Here is a 17,327-nt window from a genome sequence, read left to right on the forward strand (position 1 = left end):
GTAAACTTCCTACTACAAAGCAAGCCCTTAATAACACAGCTATCTTCCCCCTAACCCAATCTTTAATAACCCATTTTTACATGCTATGGTACAATTAAAAACCCCACAAGACAACCCACCGCCGCTGACTCAGTACTCAGAAGTGCCAGCGTACTTACCGCAGCTTTTGTGTTCAGTCCTCCGTGAACCAAAAGCCCGGGTCTGAGACGCGAGGCTGTGTGCTACATACAGGCCTACCCTTTTTAAAAAATATACACACTCATGAGCCTTTCACAGAGACTGTAAAAACCAAGTTACAAGTATTATGTTTAATTTTACACTTAATTCTCTGCTAAGAATACAGAAGGGAAATGAGATGAAGGCAGACTCCACCATCTGATTTGCAGTCTAACAAATTACTGAGATGCATTTGGAACGATTTCTCTGAAAAAATTCTTCATTTCTGTGAGGGTCAGAAAAATGGGCCAAACCACTATGATCAGCTGACATGCAAATCCACCCACCCACGGCCACTAAGGCTTTCACAGCTGTGTAATACAGCGCTCACCTAATTCAAGCTCTTGCTCTTCTGGGCAGAGAGGGTTGGACTTGACACGAACATACTGTGCAGGTACCAGTGGATTTAGTTAATCAACAGCACGTGCTTTATGATGTTTCTACACCCTAGGTACAAAACCTCTAAACCTTAATCCAAGGAAAACAAAACACCACAGACCAAAGTGCTATACAGTTATGTCAGCTATGACATTTTAGACCTGTTCCAAAGAAATGGCTTATCAATGAGCCGATTTATAGGTACAAACAAGTCCAGTGTGCCCAGAAGTTTCCTAACATTCTTTTATTAAAAACAAAAGAGCCAAAGATTGCCCTGATGCTCTTCATTGTTATAAAGCAGACTCTGAAGTATTAAGTGAACTCCGTATGAGCAAAGAACTCCAACTGATGCAGAGTTTAAAACTAGGTTTACAATTTCCTATTTTATTGGCATGGATGTATTTCTAAACTTAAAAACCCTTCTGGCAAGTTATCTCAATTTCTTATGACAAAATTTCTCACAACACACAAATATTTACAACATATACATATTTTTTCAGTCTTTTACAACTGGTTCTTAAAAGACAAACAATTTATAGGTTACCACAGAACAAAAGCTGTGACTTAGTTGTTTTTAAATTTCATAAAACTATCATAAGTTAAAGTGAATAGATTTTCTTTAAATTCCTTGTAGCATTTTACAAGTGCAACAGAAAAATATGAAGAACCAATTTAGGATAGCTGCAGTTCATTGGATAAATGTTGCCCGTTGTAATCACATTTTTCACAGCAAATTCTTGAAAAAATAAGCACCAATCATTCTTGCAAAGAACAATTTTATCTAAAAGTATTGAAAAGTGTTAAATACAAGGTGTTTAATTTACATAACAAGCAATAAATACACCATATCCAAACTTTTATTCTGCATACTGCTACCCTTGTACATATAATGTACTAAAAAGTCAGCAAATTGTCAACACCTTTTCTTTTTTTCCTTTTTTTTTTTTTTTTTAAAGAAATCAATTTGACTTCCAACCAACGGTTTGCTACTATAACAAAGGCCACAAACAGTACGTCTGGGACAGCATACAGTGTTAAAACTGACAAACTCCAAGGGGGAAAAAAACATCTAGCAAATAAATTGAAAAGCTGTAGATCATTGCTGGTGATATTAACATATACTAGAAAAACCTTAATATGCTGCTACTATGATTTTTTTAAATTGTTTAGTCAAATATTGTGAGAGCAAACTAATGCTCTTACTGATCAAAAATAATTATGTAGCCACACTGTATTCTCATTGTCCTGCATGGAAAGATTTGATGCAATTTCTTAACTTTGCTTGAGCCTTTATTTTACAACAGAGCATTACCTCTAACTCAGAATTGCACATAAGAAGGCTATTAAAAAGTACAATAAAAATCTGCACAAATCAGACTTAAGAAGAGTCAGTATGCTGTACACTTTCTACAATATTACGTTGATAGGTGAATAAACAATAAAGAAGTGCTGCCACTAAGTTCTTCAGAAAGTTCTTCAGTTGAGGAATAATCAAATGGAATTTTTGTTGTGTTTTTTTTTGTTGTGGGTTTTTTTTTTATTATTTTTAATTTTTTTTATTTAAAAATGACATCCAGGTCAGTTTAAGACCTATAAGCTTATGCATTGAGCCTTAAAGACTGATCTTCTCTCCTCCTGGAAGAAATATCAATATCTATTGAATCCTTGCCAACAATAAGCCTTAATCTCTTCGCTGGAGGAAGAGGAATAAAGTCATCAAATTCATCATCATAGTCATCTTCCTCTTCATCATCCTCTTCTGATGAAGATTCATCTGCTGTTTCTTCTTCATAGTGACCATAATCATCTACTTCCATTCTGGACTCCAAAAGGGAGAGAGTTTCACTACAACACATACCATTTTCATGAAGGTCCTCAGGGTATGTCCCTCTGTTTTCTTCCTCTCGTTTCAGCTGTATTTTTAATTTTGTTGAACTATTGCCTGATCCTGAGTTAAACCCATTATTTAGCTTTGCTACATATAAATTATTATCTTTTTCATGGTCTTTACTTAATTTGATGCTTATTTTTGAAGAATTCATTCCATCACTTTCTTGGTCGTTTGCCTTGCTACTGCTATCGTGGCGTCTACGAAGAGTCAGTTTAGGGATCCCAGAGCTATTTTCAAGGATAAGTTGTGCATCATACCTTGTGATTCGTCTTTTCTTTTTACTTTTTGCAGTTCTAAAGCTGTCTTTTGCTTTAAAATTGTCAGATGTTACAACAGAGCAGCCACCAGATCCAGGGATACAGTCTTTATAGCCAACAGGTGTGTCCGCCATATTATTCCTCTCTCCAAGTTCCGAATGAGAACTAATCAAATCTGGTACTTCATCTTTCACAGGTGTATTGTGCATAGTATCAGTTTCTTCTGTTTTTGCAGACGGTTTCACAAGTTTTCCTTGTCGAGATTTCTTTTTTGACATGCCTGCATCATTTTTCTGGCACCTAATCTCCCCTTTATGTGATGCTCCATGAGCCACATCATTTTCATTCAGTACATGAGACTGCTGCTCTAAAATGTCCAATTGAGTTCTGGTCAAATTATTCTTATAGCTATCCAACATATTTGGTTCAAGCTTTATGTCAGAGGTCTCCTTCAAATTCATCCTTGTTCTCACTGACCTCCTCGTTATGTATGTGCAGGGTGGTGTATCACCATGCTCGTGAGCACCTTTCACAGAATTCAGTTTATGTTCTCTGGCTGCATGCCTTGTCAAGCATCCACTAGAGACTGCAACTTTGACTGGTCCCTCCAATTCTTTATCCTTTTTAATGGGCAAGTTTTTATACAAAACTACTTTAGGCTCTTTGAGAACTAAATTTCCCATTTCGAGTTTTCTAGAAGCATTCTTTTGCTCTGGCCTTTTGCACTGATTTCTCAACTTTATCTTTGAAAGTAAAGGCTTTGCAGGCTTTTTCAGTCTCTTTGGTACCCTGGAATTATTTATATGAGTTAGTTTAGATGAGGTAGAATTTGATGATGCTGGAATTCTTGATATAGACTGTCTCGTTAATGTTCTATTTTTGCTGTTCTTTTTTACGCCAATTGAAGATTTTCTATTAGCTGCAAAAGAAAAAAAGTGGGTTTGTTATGACACTGCTTCACCCTGAGTTTCCCACTCCCAAAAACTGTAGTTATTTATTTTAAACACTTCATCAAAATCTGTGACACAGGCTAGGCAGCATGCAGTAAGGAGTGAGACTGCTTAACTTAGTTCTCTTCATGTCTGAGTTGCGTCTAGCAAAGAAAAAGTACACCTGAATTCCAGGTACATTTCTCTCACTGCCCCCAATCTACCAAGTTTGGTTTTTACTGAATTACTTCCTTCTACCCATTTTTTTTTAAAAATCCATCCCACATTATCCACTGTTATTAGTGAGTATTATTCCAGCAAAATCTGAGGATCAGCATGCTTTAGTATTAACTCCAGAATTTCTTCCTACACGGGGAGGAAAAAACCCCCAAACCCTTAACTACTGTAATGGTTCCAGTTTCAGGTACCCAGTTGTCTACCACCTACTCTGGTAAGCAAAGGAGTTTTGTCTGCCCAAGCAAAGCTGCAGCTCTAAAGCTTTGTAATTAGAGATTGTAAGAGGGTTTGGGGAAGTGGAGTCTTTAATTAAAAAAAAAAAAAAAAAAAAAAATCATCACAGCAGCAAACAGGAGCCAGATGGAACCATAGTATTTTATATGTCTCCAAACACATGTTCTAGTTAAGTCAAAGTTTAAGTTATTTATATTTTGCCTATACTGAGTGTGGCGGGGGTGGGGAAGGGGGGAAAGTAAATAAATAATACTCACTGCTCCATGACAAGAAATCTCTCAGGAGCAACATAAACAAAAATTCCTTCCAATTTCTTCTGAGATTACTGACTGTGCACCTTCACTTCAGAATGGGTACCTGAACTATCAGTCCTGGATGTGGAGAGGGAATATCTGCCCGATTTAAAGGATCTCTAATGGAAATGACTATTTTTGTTAATAATCTCTAAGAGTATTTATTTAAAAACTGTTTTCCAACAGAATGTAGGTAACTCAAACTAAGTTTTCTTTCCTGAACCATATGACTGCATGCAGTGTTTACCATATTTTGAAATACATACCTTACTAGTAGAACTTTAACTGACGTGTTGAGAAATATGACCCTATTTGCTTCTGATATAAATAAAATAAGAACAGACCACCTGTCCTTCTTGAAACACTTCAGCAAAACCATGAAATTGCTATTTAAATTGCCTTGATTCCTGAATAAATTACAGTTCTAAAGACCAGTATTCGAGATGCATCTCAACACTAAGAGAGGAGTTGCATCACAGTGAAAATTTTTCGTGTTTTCATGAAACCTTTAATCCTGCACTCCCTTTACTTACTTGCATTCGCTTTTTCCTGAGTGGTATCTGCATCAGTGTTAGAGCTGACGGACTGGCTGTCTGAATTTTTGCTGCTGTCACCCAACTTTTTGAGTCTGTTCAATCGTTTATCTGTTTCTCTCAGTCCATATTTACTATTAATCACAGGAGTAGGTGCTGGCAATCCCACTCTTGATTTAAAAGCACCAGTTCCACGTCTACAAAGAAAAAGAGGACACAATGTATTAGTAACTCTTAATATAAACTTAGAACTTTGTTTCATATACAGTAGTTTGAATCCCAGGTATACCTAGCACAAACCATACCAATAACCACTGAAATTTTGGGGGCTGTTCTAATACAATAGCTATACACCCACTAAAATGAGATAAGATGTGCAGAAAAACTTTCCATTCATTTCTTGCAAGAAGAAAAACTGGAGAAGTAGGTTTCCCTTGCTTTGTTTCTATTTTCGCATCATTTCATAGTCAAATTATACAGGTGGAATTGAACTATAGTAGTTCAAAATACTACTTCTATTAGCTTAGATAACTTAAATTTTTCCTAATGACATCAGGCTAGTAAAAAAACGCCAGCTTCAGTTACAGTGCTTGTTACTGCATCGGCAAGAGTTGAAAAGTCCAGAAAATGGAATAAAATTACCGCAGGTCTCTGTTTCTTCATAACTGAAGGACTCCAGTACATATTTACCACGTAAATGAAATGGCTGAGCAAAACTGGAAGCAAATCTACAGAACTTAACCAAAAGTGCACCAAAAAGATCAGACAGGATCTCAACCTCCTCAAGAATAAGATTTATTATCAGGTAGACACAATACTTCTTCTCAAATTAACTGGTATTTGTTTGATACACAATATTCTTTCAGTATTATTTTGAATTCTGCAAATTACAGGCAGTTTATGATACTAGACTGAACCTGGCACAAGCAACAGCCACTCCAGATCAGCAATGGTGCTATAAACAACCACAACTGTACTCTGACATGTCATCTTTGGTGCCCAGTTGTCTCAGCCAGCATGAACAGCAGGCTCACCTAAAAAGAGTACATGCACATATGTAAAGATATGCAAATTTTCTTGGTGATGACTTTTGGAGAATTGAAAAAAAATTGTAGTTCCAACCTTCCCACAGCTCCCAAACATACCCTACAGATTCTTAGAAGTCTAGCATTTTATCATTACAAATTAGCACCCTTTACAGCATAGTCAAAATTGAGTCACTTAAAGATGATTTTTTTGTGGCGTACAAAGTGACAGTTGCCTCCTTAGTGCTGGTAAGGACTAATTTTTCCTTGCTCAACTCCCCTAAATTCAAATCTCTTGTATTTGATTGTTGCAACACAGCCTTGTGCCTGAAAAGCTGTTTCCTAAAGTTAGGATTACCCAAATGTTACCTTTAAAATATAACATTTTCATGTACTTAAAATACGAAGATGACAGGTGAAAATATTTGAACACATGGAATTGGTTTGTCCTAAAAGTATGTCTGTATTACACGAAAATCAACAATCAAAGGAACCTAAGGAAAAAGAAACATATCACTCCCAGTAACAAGGGAAGAACAACGGTGCCCATTTATTCAATACTCAACAGATCCCAGGACTGAAGCACATTTTTACTAGTGGCTCTCTAGATAAAGTCTGAGACAGTACCCTTCACTCAGAATGAAACACCAACATCGTATGAGCTTGGAGGTCCACACCAGAAGGTTTTCCCTTGAATTCCAAGAACTATTAGTGACCAAACTGGCTAGTAAAAATGAAGGTAGGGTGATTAAACTGTTTATATGTAGGTGCACTAAGCTATTTGTCAATATGATTAATACTTGGTCCTTCGTAGGTTTTCTCTCTCTACAGTTAGGTCAAATAGTAACAGACCTATTATAGGTTCTGTGCAGTTCCTCTTGGAACTAGGTGAAGCTCTCACAAGTGATGTTGAGCCTCCATGCTCACAGTAAGCAGAAATTTCAACATGGCAAAAAAACAACTGTGAAATTCTTTCAAGTGATTTTGTGAAGAAACTAGGATGGGACAGCACCAGTGAAAAACAAATATAACAACTTTGCTGCTACTGTGTGACAGACAGATATAGGCAAGTACTGTCCAAAGCAGCAGACCTTATACAAACACACAAACCCCCAAGTTCTAATAACAGAGTGAAAACTACTTTGCCCATTCCCAGCAGAAGAGAACTTCAGGTAAACATAGAAAACATGAGATTGTCTTTCTCTAGTGCAAAAAAACCAGCAAAAGTTGGGGGGGGTGTCAGTTGCTAATGGTCTTGTAAAAGCTACAAATGCTTTTCCTTCCGATTCTACTTTATTAAGTACAAATATTTCTAAGAATTCACACTTCTTTTTGTTACTCTCATTTTGAGCTATCTTCAGAACAGAGAATCAAAAGAAAAACACAATGCAGGAGTTCTCAGGAAACACGACCGTTTAGTAACAACATAAAAAAATTATTACAACAAATAGCTAGGAAGCAATTATAATGTCTCCAAAAAATCTCAGTGCTCATAATCAAGGACTTTCAACTTCACAAAAAGATATCATGAATATGCCCAGTTCCATTTGAAATGTATTTCCATCAATGCATACCTTTCACAGGTGTAACATTCGCAGTATTCATTATTTTCTCCAAAAAACCCATCTCCATAGTAACAAGAAATTTCTTCTCCAGGTTCAATATCTCTTAGAGCTTTCACACACGCTGTATCTCTGCCCGTTGATACGAACTGGGGAAGGAGATGACAGGAAGGGGGGCGGGGGGAAGGTTAATCATTAAGATTGAACAGTATCTGAATAAGGAAAAAAAGTAGAACAGTTGGGGAGGAAAAGGTGCAGGGACAAAAGGGAAAAAAATGTGGGGTTCTTTATTTGTTTACTTTTAATTTCTTGCTTACCTTACAGTTAGGTCTGCAATCTGAAAAAGGTCCAAAAGATAAAGTCAATTAACTGTTGATAAGACCTGAAACATGAATAGTTGTAGATATCTAAAGTAAGGATTCACTCTGACTTCAGTAACTGTAGAATCTCAACTCAATACTGGGAGTTACGTTAGTATTGCACAAAGCTATACATCAAAGGATACCTATTTTGATATGGTTTGGTTTCTGAGCTCTTCCCTATGCTATTGAAAAAGTTTGGTTTCCCTCCTCTTTAAGGTAATAGGATTTATCTTAAATTCTACCTGCTTTTCCTTCAGCATACAAATACAACAGAATCAGTTAAGCTTCTGTGCAAAAGGTTAAAGAAGTTCATCTAAGAAATATATTACTGTTGACTAAGTTCAAAGAATTCAAGGTAGCCCACAATATACCAATTTAGCTGGCAGTTCCAAAGTCTCTGCGAAGAAAGAGGGTATCACTTCCTAGACCCTTCCATGAGTTTCCCAGATCACAGCCAATCAGCCCTGGTCTGAGAAAATCCCAATGGGATTTCAGGATGCCAGATTCAGACATTTTCTCTAAATTCAGCTCACATAGAACACCACTTCTGAGTAGAATTGCTTATGTCCCTCAACATGCTTTCTATACTTGTTACTCACCATGATTGATAAATGCAGCAGGACCAAGCCACAGTTGTGCACAGTTTTTCCGTGTGGAGTACATGACACTGAAGTCGTTTTCCCCATGTCTCAGCAGCATGTTTTCCTCCATTTCTGACAGTTCAGCAATACAGCCCACAAGCAATTCTATTTTGTCATTTCGTTTCCTTTAGCGTAAAAAGAGTAGCAGAAATAAGAATATGTATGTCAAAATTTCAAAGTCATTTCATAAAAAGAAAAGCTGCCAATAACAGGAAGTGTTTTGTAAACCATTTCTCAACCCCTATAAACTTCATGTTTTAATTCAGTTAAGAGACAGGATATTAGGCTAAATAGACTTTTTAATCAGACATGAAATAAATGTTCTTATGCTACTATAAAGAATCAATTACATCAATTCTGACAGGCATTACCACCATTGTTTCCACAATTTCCTGAGACTGCAAGCAAGAAATTGCAAGAGATGATTACTTCAGCTTCTACAGTTGTTAAAACCAAACCCAGGATTTTTTCATTTGTGCACATGAAAACCAACAGCTAGATTTTTTTTAATTTGTGCACATTCCCTCCCCATCAGCACTTAAAGACATTCTGACTTCCTCCAGCTGCTCTGGTTTGCATTTCCTATATTTCTTCCTTTGGCCAAGAAAGTACAGCACAGTGAAGATGCTTAGAACTCCATGGCATCTTAAAAAAGGCCCAGTACTGACTCAAAAAAAGGCTAGAATTTACACGAGATGTTCTCCTCTCTCACGACCAGTTCTTCAGCATCAAGCTGGTCCTTGAAACAGACCATTTTGGGTCTGTTTCAGGGACAGACAACCAAAACCCAGCAAAACCATGATGCCTTCATGTGCAGACAGGCAATCTGCCATCATAAACAGAGCAGATCAGAGGCCTAGGAAGAAGCGTGCAATTTCCATTATCTTGCAAGGGCACTGCTGCCACTGCTACTTAGGGTAGCCATTCTAAATTTTGGCCAGATTACTCTGACACAGGTGAAGACGAAGATACTAAATATACATGAAGGAAACAAGCTAGAAGCCAAGCCTTTCAAGTGCAAAATTCTCCTTTCGTAGAGTGCTGAGAACTCTATGGGTTTTGAGTCTCAACAGCATTCCAGATGTTGGCTGGGTTAAGAACCAGCCCTCCTGTCTTGTGCTCTCTTTCAGGTGACTCAAGATTTTGAGCGTGAAAAGTTAATTCATTTTCAACACACCTAAATACAAAGTTTTCACCCCAAAGAATCAGCCAAGCGGAGAATTCAAACCAAAAAAAAGCAGCCCAAAAATACTGATTATATCATGATTGTGCAACTTCCAGCTACAGTCATGAAGAGCTAGAAACTGGATGCAACCTTCTTAAAGCTTATTCTGCCACATGTTGCAGCTGTAGCTCCACAGTAACAGCACATTTACTTGGTACACTGCCAGCATAACCTTTAAACACCCAATCCTAGCCCGCACGTAGTAGTGTATCATCATCTCAGATGTGCTGTTATGAGTACGTACCGCCACAAAGCAAAACAAATATAAAGGCTGGGGCGATGGGGGGGGGGGGAGAAGGGCAAAATTTATTTTAGTATTATGAATTAACCCAGGGATCTGCTGATGCCGTCAAAGATCAAACTCGGATGTGCCAAAATGCAATGGGAAAATACACTGGTGTTCCAACTTTTGTGTTTCCAGGAGAGCTTTATCTTGCATAATCAAAATCTGCAAATAATATCCCTCAGTTTCACAAAGGTGAAAAACTAAGTTTCCCCCACAATTACTTGTTGTATAACAAATCCAGCATAATGTGAGTCTCGACATGGTTGTGTTTCTCACAGGAGGCTAGCAACTCATGATTACAGGAAAATAATGATCTGACCAAAAATAAGATTAAAGAAGCTTGTATACTGAGGACTGTATGGCTACATCCAACTATACGAAGGAATGTCTTACAGCTGCATGTACTCTGTGTTAAGTACTTAGCAAAAAAGACACCAGATATAATTTGTAAGTAAAAATACAAACCTGACATTCCACTGGTTGCAGTTTTAATTCTAAATCATACTTTAATACCTTTTTTTAAATCTTTCAACATAATTGACAGAAATAGAATGCCAACAGTAAATTATATTTCTTACCATTCTTTCGTTGCAACAATTTTGGCTCCGTTTTGCTCAGAAGAATACCGATTACAAGGCAGTATCTCAAACCCACTGTCAGTTGCAAACATTCGTAAATAAATAAATACCTGCAGTGAAAGAAAACAGTACTGTTCTGTTACAAGCAAAACAAAAGCAGTGAGGAACTTTCATATAAAGTAATGAATGTCAGTGAACTGCACGAAACCCACACAAAATTGGATATTGCAACTGTTTGCTGAAATGCATTTCTGATTATAAATTTTAGCTATACATATTATGTTAATCTTATTTCTTCAGAGTGACTTGCAGGAATCCTCACATGGATAACATGACTATACAAACTGTTTAAAAAATTTAAAGATGCCCTGAATGGCACAAAATTGGCCCAACCAGTGAAAATGAATAATTTCTTCTTAAAGTCACTGAGTAGTCACATTCAAGAATTCTCAGATCTTTAAGAACCACTGAGATTTAATAATCTACAGGATCCAATTGTATTCTTTCCAGCTCTGGAAAAGCTATTACTGAGACACCGAATTCAGAGATTGCCACATCAATCCTTTTTAGTTAAAGTGCTGCTGTATTACTCAAAACACACTTTGGGAAAAGCAGGATTTGCTGCCTACATTTTTTCTACACTACTAGATTTAATGCACTTTTAAGTAGGCCAAATTCCTTTGGGTTGTATCTGAAAACAATGCACTCATTCCTGAAGGAGGAGGTGTTTTTTTTAAAGTAAAAAAAAAAGTACTATGATTCCCCTGCAACTTTTGAGAGTCAGCAACCTTTATGCTACTACAAAAAAGATCTGGGGTGTGGGAAGTTGAGGAAGAGGAATAACACTAACACATAAAGCCCCTATACCCAAAACTTCTGAGGTGTTTTTAGGTAGGAAGGCTTCTCTGTTTTCCTTTACCTTTCTTTGTCACATAATTTGATTCACAATAGCTGTAAGTGAAAAAAAAAAAAACACAAAACCACCAAAACAACCAACACAGAACAAACAAATTAAAAAAGGGAGTGAAAAAAAACCACCCTTTCAAAGAATAATAGAAGTCCTTGAAACTCTTGTTTTCAGGAAGTAGATCATCTCTCTTTTTCTCCTGAGTTAAGCCAACAGCAAGAGAGGCAAATGTGTTTTCCTTTCTACATGTCTCTTAAGTAAAAGGCAATGGTAGGGTTAACTCAAAAAAAAAAAAAAAAAAAAAAGAGGGGGGGAATCTAGCTGGGTTTTAACAAACAAAGGAAGTTTCCATTAAAAAGCAATCAAACAAATAACATATAACAGAGCAGTGTAACTTTACCACTGCTACATTCCTAAGAAATTTTTACATTTTCTTAGCCTTTCAACCATCTGAAAAAGCACATTAATTACAAATACACCTACATGTTCCTTGAACAACCTTTCCTGCATTTTGTTCTTGTTAAGAAAATAGTGCCGGGCCCAGTCACCTGACGTCAAGGACTTGAAGGCTTTTTCTAAGTGCTCATCTTTCTTAAAACGTTCAATCACCTCTTTTAGTTCTTCTTGCCTTCCTTTAATAGGTCGAAATCTGCAATAAAGAATAAAGCTATTCCAGTCCACCGTTATTCATTCTCAACTCTCCCTCAGTTACTCACAGCACAGAGTTCTTTTGCTACCCATATAAATATTTAACTCCTAGCATAAAGAAACTGCCCATTATGTACTCAAATCACAGGCCCTTATTTTTTGAGGTAATGGTAGAGGTAAGGTAAAGCCAAGCACACTACTTGGAATGGTAAAACCCTCCATTCTGCCAAGAAGCATAATTTATTTATAAACCAAATCTCTGCTAAGATTAACCAATGCAGAATATATTTTGTTTTCAACACCTATTGTTTGTAACAAAGCTAGTATAATAAAAATATTACTGTCTTTACTTTCCAAAGTGCATTGTGCAAAAAAAAAAAAAAATCCAGCAAATAAACAGGATGCTGTTAAGTTTCCTACTTAACAATGGATCTATGCACAGTTCTGGAGTTGTAGCCGGGTTGTGTGTGTGTGCGATTTTAAATTTAGGCACTCTACCAGCTCACATACTACACTAGAATTTTTTTAATAGTCAGCAAACAATTAGCACAACTGGAAAGACTAAGAAATCTCTAAAACAGAAAAAAAATGCACAACTATCTTGAAGACTGATTTCAAACCAACTTTTGCCTAACTGAAAGCCTTATTATATTGACAAGTGCACTATATGGGTTTATGCAGATTGCAAACTTAACATCTGTATTCATACAAAACACACCTTTTAATGACTACACAAGAAGTATCTATAAATAGTAACACACAGCACAGATACTACATCTGTGGAAGATTGAAGTTCCACAAGTTGGTGCGATCATAAGACTTTTCCCCCAAAATACTGGCTACAGGAAACAGGTAGATGAAAAATCAAATCCTGTCCATTAGTAGAGAATTCTGCCTTCTTCCCAAAGCTTGAGACTTAAGAAAAACTATTCTTCCTATCTTCAGTAGGAAAAAACTGGTTACAGAAAAAACCCTGTATGACTGCAAGAAGCAGAAGCTCCATTTGTGAGCTGCATCAAGGGAAAGCAGAATTTAAGAGATTATGTCAAATCTCTATTAATTGCTTTTGACTGAGCACATTCCCATACACACTCTGCTTTGGGGTGAAGGTGAGGTGTGTGCACTTTGAAGTGTGTGACACACCCCAGGGGATTCTTCATAAAACCAACATTTTTCTAGGGTCATGAAAAACAGTTTTCTGCAGCTCCTTTTACAACTCATACCTTTGCTTACGCAACGTATGACAAAACAAGCTAACAGCTTTTGATTAAGACTAAGTCCCATTACTTGTTGTTTGAAATGTGTTACCATGCTGATTCTTTTTCCTTCTTTACCAAATGAAGTCTGTATTTGACAACAAAAGTAAACAAGAAAGAAATTCCTGAAGTTGGTGGAAGGAAACCTTATCAAGTCCCTCACTGATACTCTGTTTTTTAAATTACCCTATCACTTGGCTTATCCTCATCTTAGAGCTCTGAATGTTGCAAGTAACTTATTTTCAGATGACCAAGTAAGATTTGCAGCTTCTACACAACTTGTATGAAGGAAACAAAATAACTTAAGTGTTGCACATCCCGATTTTATTTCGCCTTGTAAAATAGTAAGAGTTTAATCAGAAGTAACTAATAATGATGAGGATTCAGTTTTCTTCATTAGAAGTAAAATGCTGTATTTATGCTCCTGATACAATAAAGAAAGACCTCCTAACAGCAGTATCACTTCCAGCAGCAGTGCAGGTTATCAGCATTCCATGCTACTGCTTTTACACATCTTCTTTGCATTCTCTATCTGAAAAACTTCCCTGTAATATAATGACTAAGCAATCTCTCAAAGCTTTTTGAATATGGCAAAAATTATCAGCATCAACCTGTGAGCTTTCAGAGAGGAAGACAGACTAAGTAGTTCTAAGAAGACATTAGGGAAGTTTTCTTCTGGCTGGGATAACATCTAAAAAGATAACAAGAGCCAGTCAAGAAACAGATGCCTGCTTAGAACTGTAGTATATACCATGCCAAAAAGTTTCAAGTGAAGTTCTTTATTGAAGAACATACTTATCCCATTTCCCCAAAAAGTTAACTGCTTAACAAGCTGCTGAGACCTCATCATGGAATAGAACTCCCTTCAGCCTACAGATGACATGATCATTATTATTTTTTTCTTCTGTAGCACAGCAAAGTCTCACTCATCTTGTCAGTCAGATACAAGAAGAGTATCATCCAGTTCTCCCAAAGCCAGAAAAACTTCTCCCAGATTTGACAGTCGTAACTCACAGAGCTTCCTCAGACATTAAGAAAATTAAAAATGATATAGTCTGAACTGAAGCAGACAAGTTTCAGAATAGGACTTGCTCTCATCTACACTAGAAACAGTTGTCCCAACTGTACTTAAAATCACGAGAAGGACAAAGCACACCAGTATGCACAAACACGACAGATCAACATTTTGTTTACATCTTTATCCGCAAACATTACAGGATTTACAGCTGAAATTGGTCTTCAGCTATGTCTGTTCTTTCTGAGCTAAATGAATGACTGCCCACTTCCTTACTTTTTATGTTATATGGTGAAATGCACCATTTTTTTAGCTGAGTGACCTGCAGGAGCAAAGACAGGTGGAAAAACCATCACATTAGCACCTGAGACAGGCAACGTATGGGCTGATAGCCACTGTCATACTTGTTTATCATCAAGAAGCAGCTTGGTCTAGGCTAAAGAAAGCAGTATCCCAACACAACCACCATCAGGGAAAAAAACCTAAAACCCCACACCAAAAAAAAAAAAAAAAGCAAGCAGGGCAGATGAGAGCCACTGTTTACACTCAGCAAGACCTACAGAAAAAGACTCAACAACCTACATTTTCTAGCAGCTAGAAGCGCATCATATAGCCCCAAACTGACACTCGAGTGTATGTCAGGTCTTTCACAACATACCACTCTCAGAGGCTGTCTAGATGTCTACCTGACTAGCTACCTTAGGTAGCTCAGAACCTTTAAAAAAACCCCCAACCCTTTAGAAGTCACCCACACACATTCAGCAGGTGTTTCTGTGGATTCTCGTCTCAGACATTCCACACTGCTGGTGGAATTCCTTCACATGCCTAGCAGAAACTCATGTAACATTGTTCCTAAGAAGTAGAATAGTTAGTGTATGACCAAGTATTGAAAAGGCCAAAAAGAAGGAAGGCTGGAAACAGGAAGGGGTTGAAGAGATTCTAAAAACCTCAAAACATTAAAAAGGTCAGATGAACGTTACACCCTATGCCAGGCATTTGAAACCTGAAGCAGGAACTGGGTTTTACAAAGAATGAGACTCTCAACACCCAAGGGTTCAGAAATTAATAGCAAGGACCTCCTGCAGCACCTCTGTCAAAATACTGCCCTGGTATTTTTTACATGGTGATAAGACAGAGATAATGAGAAAAGATAAACAGGAATCCAAACAAGCAAGAAGTGTCCACAAGTACATGGAAAGATGCTAGAAACCAACATCATGGTGCACAGCATTTCACTTCAAGGGTTCCCCAATCAGTGAAACAGAATGCCCCTTGGCCCCCTGAGCCTGAGTTAATGAGTTGTTCACAGCTCAGCAGCACATGTGAACTGCACGTAAAGAGCATATAAAGTTTTATGAGCTAACCCAGAATACTACAGCCCAGACTCCTCGTGAAAGCTTCAGTACTTTCACAGGTGTATCTCCACAGATACTTTAAAAGGTACCTTCTGATTTGAGGCACTGAAGAAGCCAATATGCCAAGAAAGCCTAGAAGTGTTCCTTAAGAATTCAAGGGTCTGCTGATAGACACTTTGCTTCTCCCAGGAGTATCATGAAATAGCAGTTTATTCATTAGTGTTCCCCAGCATTACCTATTAAAAAGTCAATCGGTTTTGAGATGTAACCTCAACTACTATACGCTGGTGTTATAGGGTTTTCTCATTTACACATGCCATAAAAAAAAACCCCAACAAATTATGCATCTGCTGGAAGAGGTCTATGTGACTGTTTCTGAGCACCACCACGAAGAGAGCCCGAAAAAGACCCCACAGGTAAAGGTGTGTATATATATATATACACTGAGCCAAAGAAACTGGCTTTTAAGTGTCAGTACAATAGGAAACTAGTTCAAAGAAGAGAAAAAGAGAGATAGAAAGAGCACAAGATCAAAAAAAAACCCACCCCAAACCAGCCAACCCACTCTCTAAACACAAAGTGAATTAAAACCAGAATTGTTTATTCAGACTTCTGGTTTGTTCCTACGAACAGTACCTTTTGTCAGATTCCACCACAGAAACTGAACAAGACACTCTGGTGTTTGAATCTGCTCAAAGGCACAGACTCCTTAAGCCACCCTACAGTTTCAGGGGTCAGGTCTCACAGAACACAGAGTCTGCTGCAAAACAATCTGTTGTTAAAAGTAGGCTAAGAATGAAAAACTCAGCTATCATTTTAAAGCTACCTTTAAAGAAATAATAATAGCCTTCCTTCTTGACAAGGTGCAGCACAGAAACTTCTCACACTTCCTTAGGAAATATTTATTTTTTCCTAGTCAACAAGATCCAAATAAGCTATAGCTATTGCAATTTCAAAATCAGCTAGAAGATGATCTTATCCCAGTTAAGGGCAAACTGAGGTGGTCTCAATAAGAAAGACGTAGGAAAATGGCTTGGGAAGCAAAGCTCTTTCTCTCTCTCGAGTTTCTCTTACCTCGGGAATACTTAAAGAATCTTGAAACTCCAAGGTATAAAGCCAAAGGTCAGTGAGATGCTTGCCTATAAAGGAAGTTAAAGGAGAGTTTCTGGTAAGTTCAGAAGCACAGTATCTTGCTCAAGTCTCAGTCACTGAGAGCAGTGAGTTTGAACAAAAAGGGTAAACTGATCCTGCAAGAGATCCAGTATGGAACTCCACACAGTGTACCAGTGCATGGTAAGGAGTTACACTTCTAATCCTATTTCTTAACTTCCGACTAGGTAACACCAAGAAGTGTGAATTTATCAAAACACAGCATCCCATTAGCCTCTTAACAACAGGCACTTTGTCTGGATGGTATTTTTATTTAAGTGGTTATGGAAAGACAGCAAGTTACTGTTCACCTAATACCAGAGATTCAGAACAAAATCTAAAACTGAAAG

At 37.4% G+C, this 17,327-nt stretch overlaps 1 protein-coding gene across 4 annotated transcripts in view; it reads right to left on the minus strand.

Annotated features, from left to right (window-relative positions):
* Window positions 1-332: 332 nt before the first annotated feature.
* Window positions 333-17,327, minus strand: part of KMT5B (lysine methyltransferase 5B) — a 31,198-nt gene continuing 14,203 nt past the window's right edge. The window contains exons 4-11 of one of the 4 annotated variants that reach the window (XM_074918289.1): window positions 12,038-12,203; window positions 10,648-10,757; window positions 8,517-8,683; window positions 7,873-7,892; window positions 7,568-7,704; window positions 4,969-5,165; window positions 3,770-3,772; window positions 333-3,661 (exon numbers count right to left, since the gene is read on the minus strand). In XM_074918289.1, coding sequence (XP_074774390.1) covers window positions 2,193-3,661; window positions 3,770-3,772; window positions 4,969-5,165; window positions 7,568-7,704; window positions 7,873-7,892; window positions 8,517-8,683; window positions 10,648-10,757; window positions 12,038-12,203 — 2,269 coding nt within the window. In that variant the 3' untranslated portion in view covers window positions 333-2,192. Of the gene's footprint in view, window positions 3,662-3,769; window positions 3,773-4,968; window positions 5,166-7,567; window positions 7,705-7,872; window positions 7,893-8,516; window positions 8,684-10,647; window positions 10,758-12,037; window positions 12,204-17,327 lie in introns of those variants that run through there. The other 3 variants (XM_074918288.1, XM_074918290.1, XM_074918291.1) reach the window with 3 other exon arrangements.

Source organism: Athene noctua, chromosome 14 (assembly GCF_965140245.1).
Source record: "Athene noctua chromosome 14, bAthNoc1.hap1.1, whole genome shotgun sequence".
Taxonomy (NCBI): domain Eukaryota; kingdom Metazoa; phylum Chordata; class Aves; order Strigiformes; family Strigidae; genus Athene; species Athene noctua.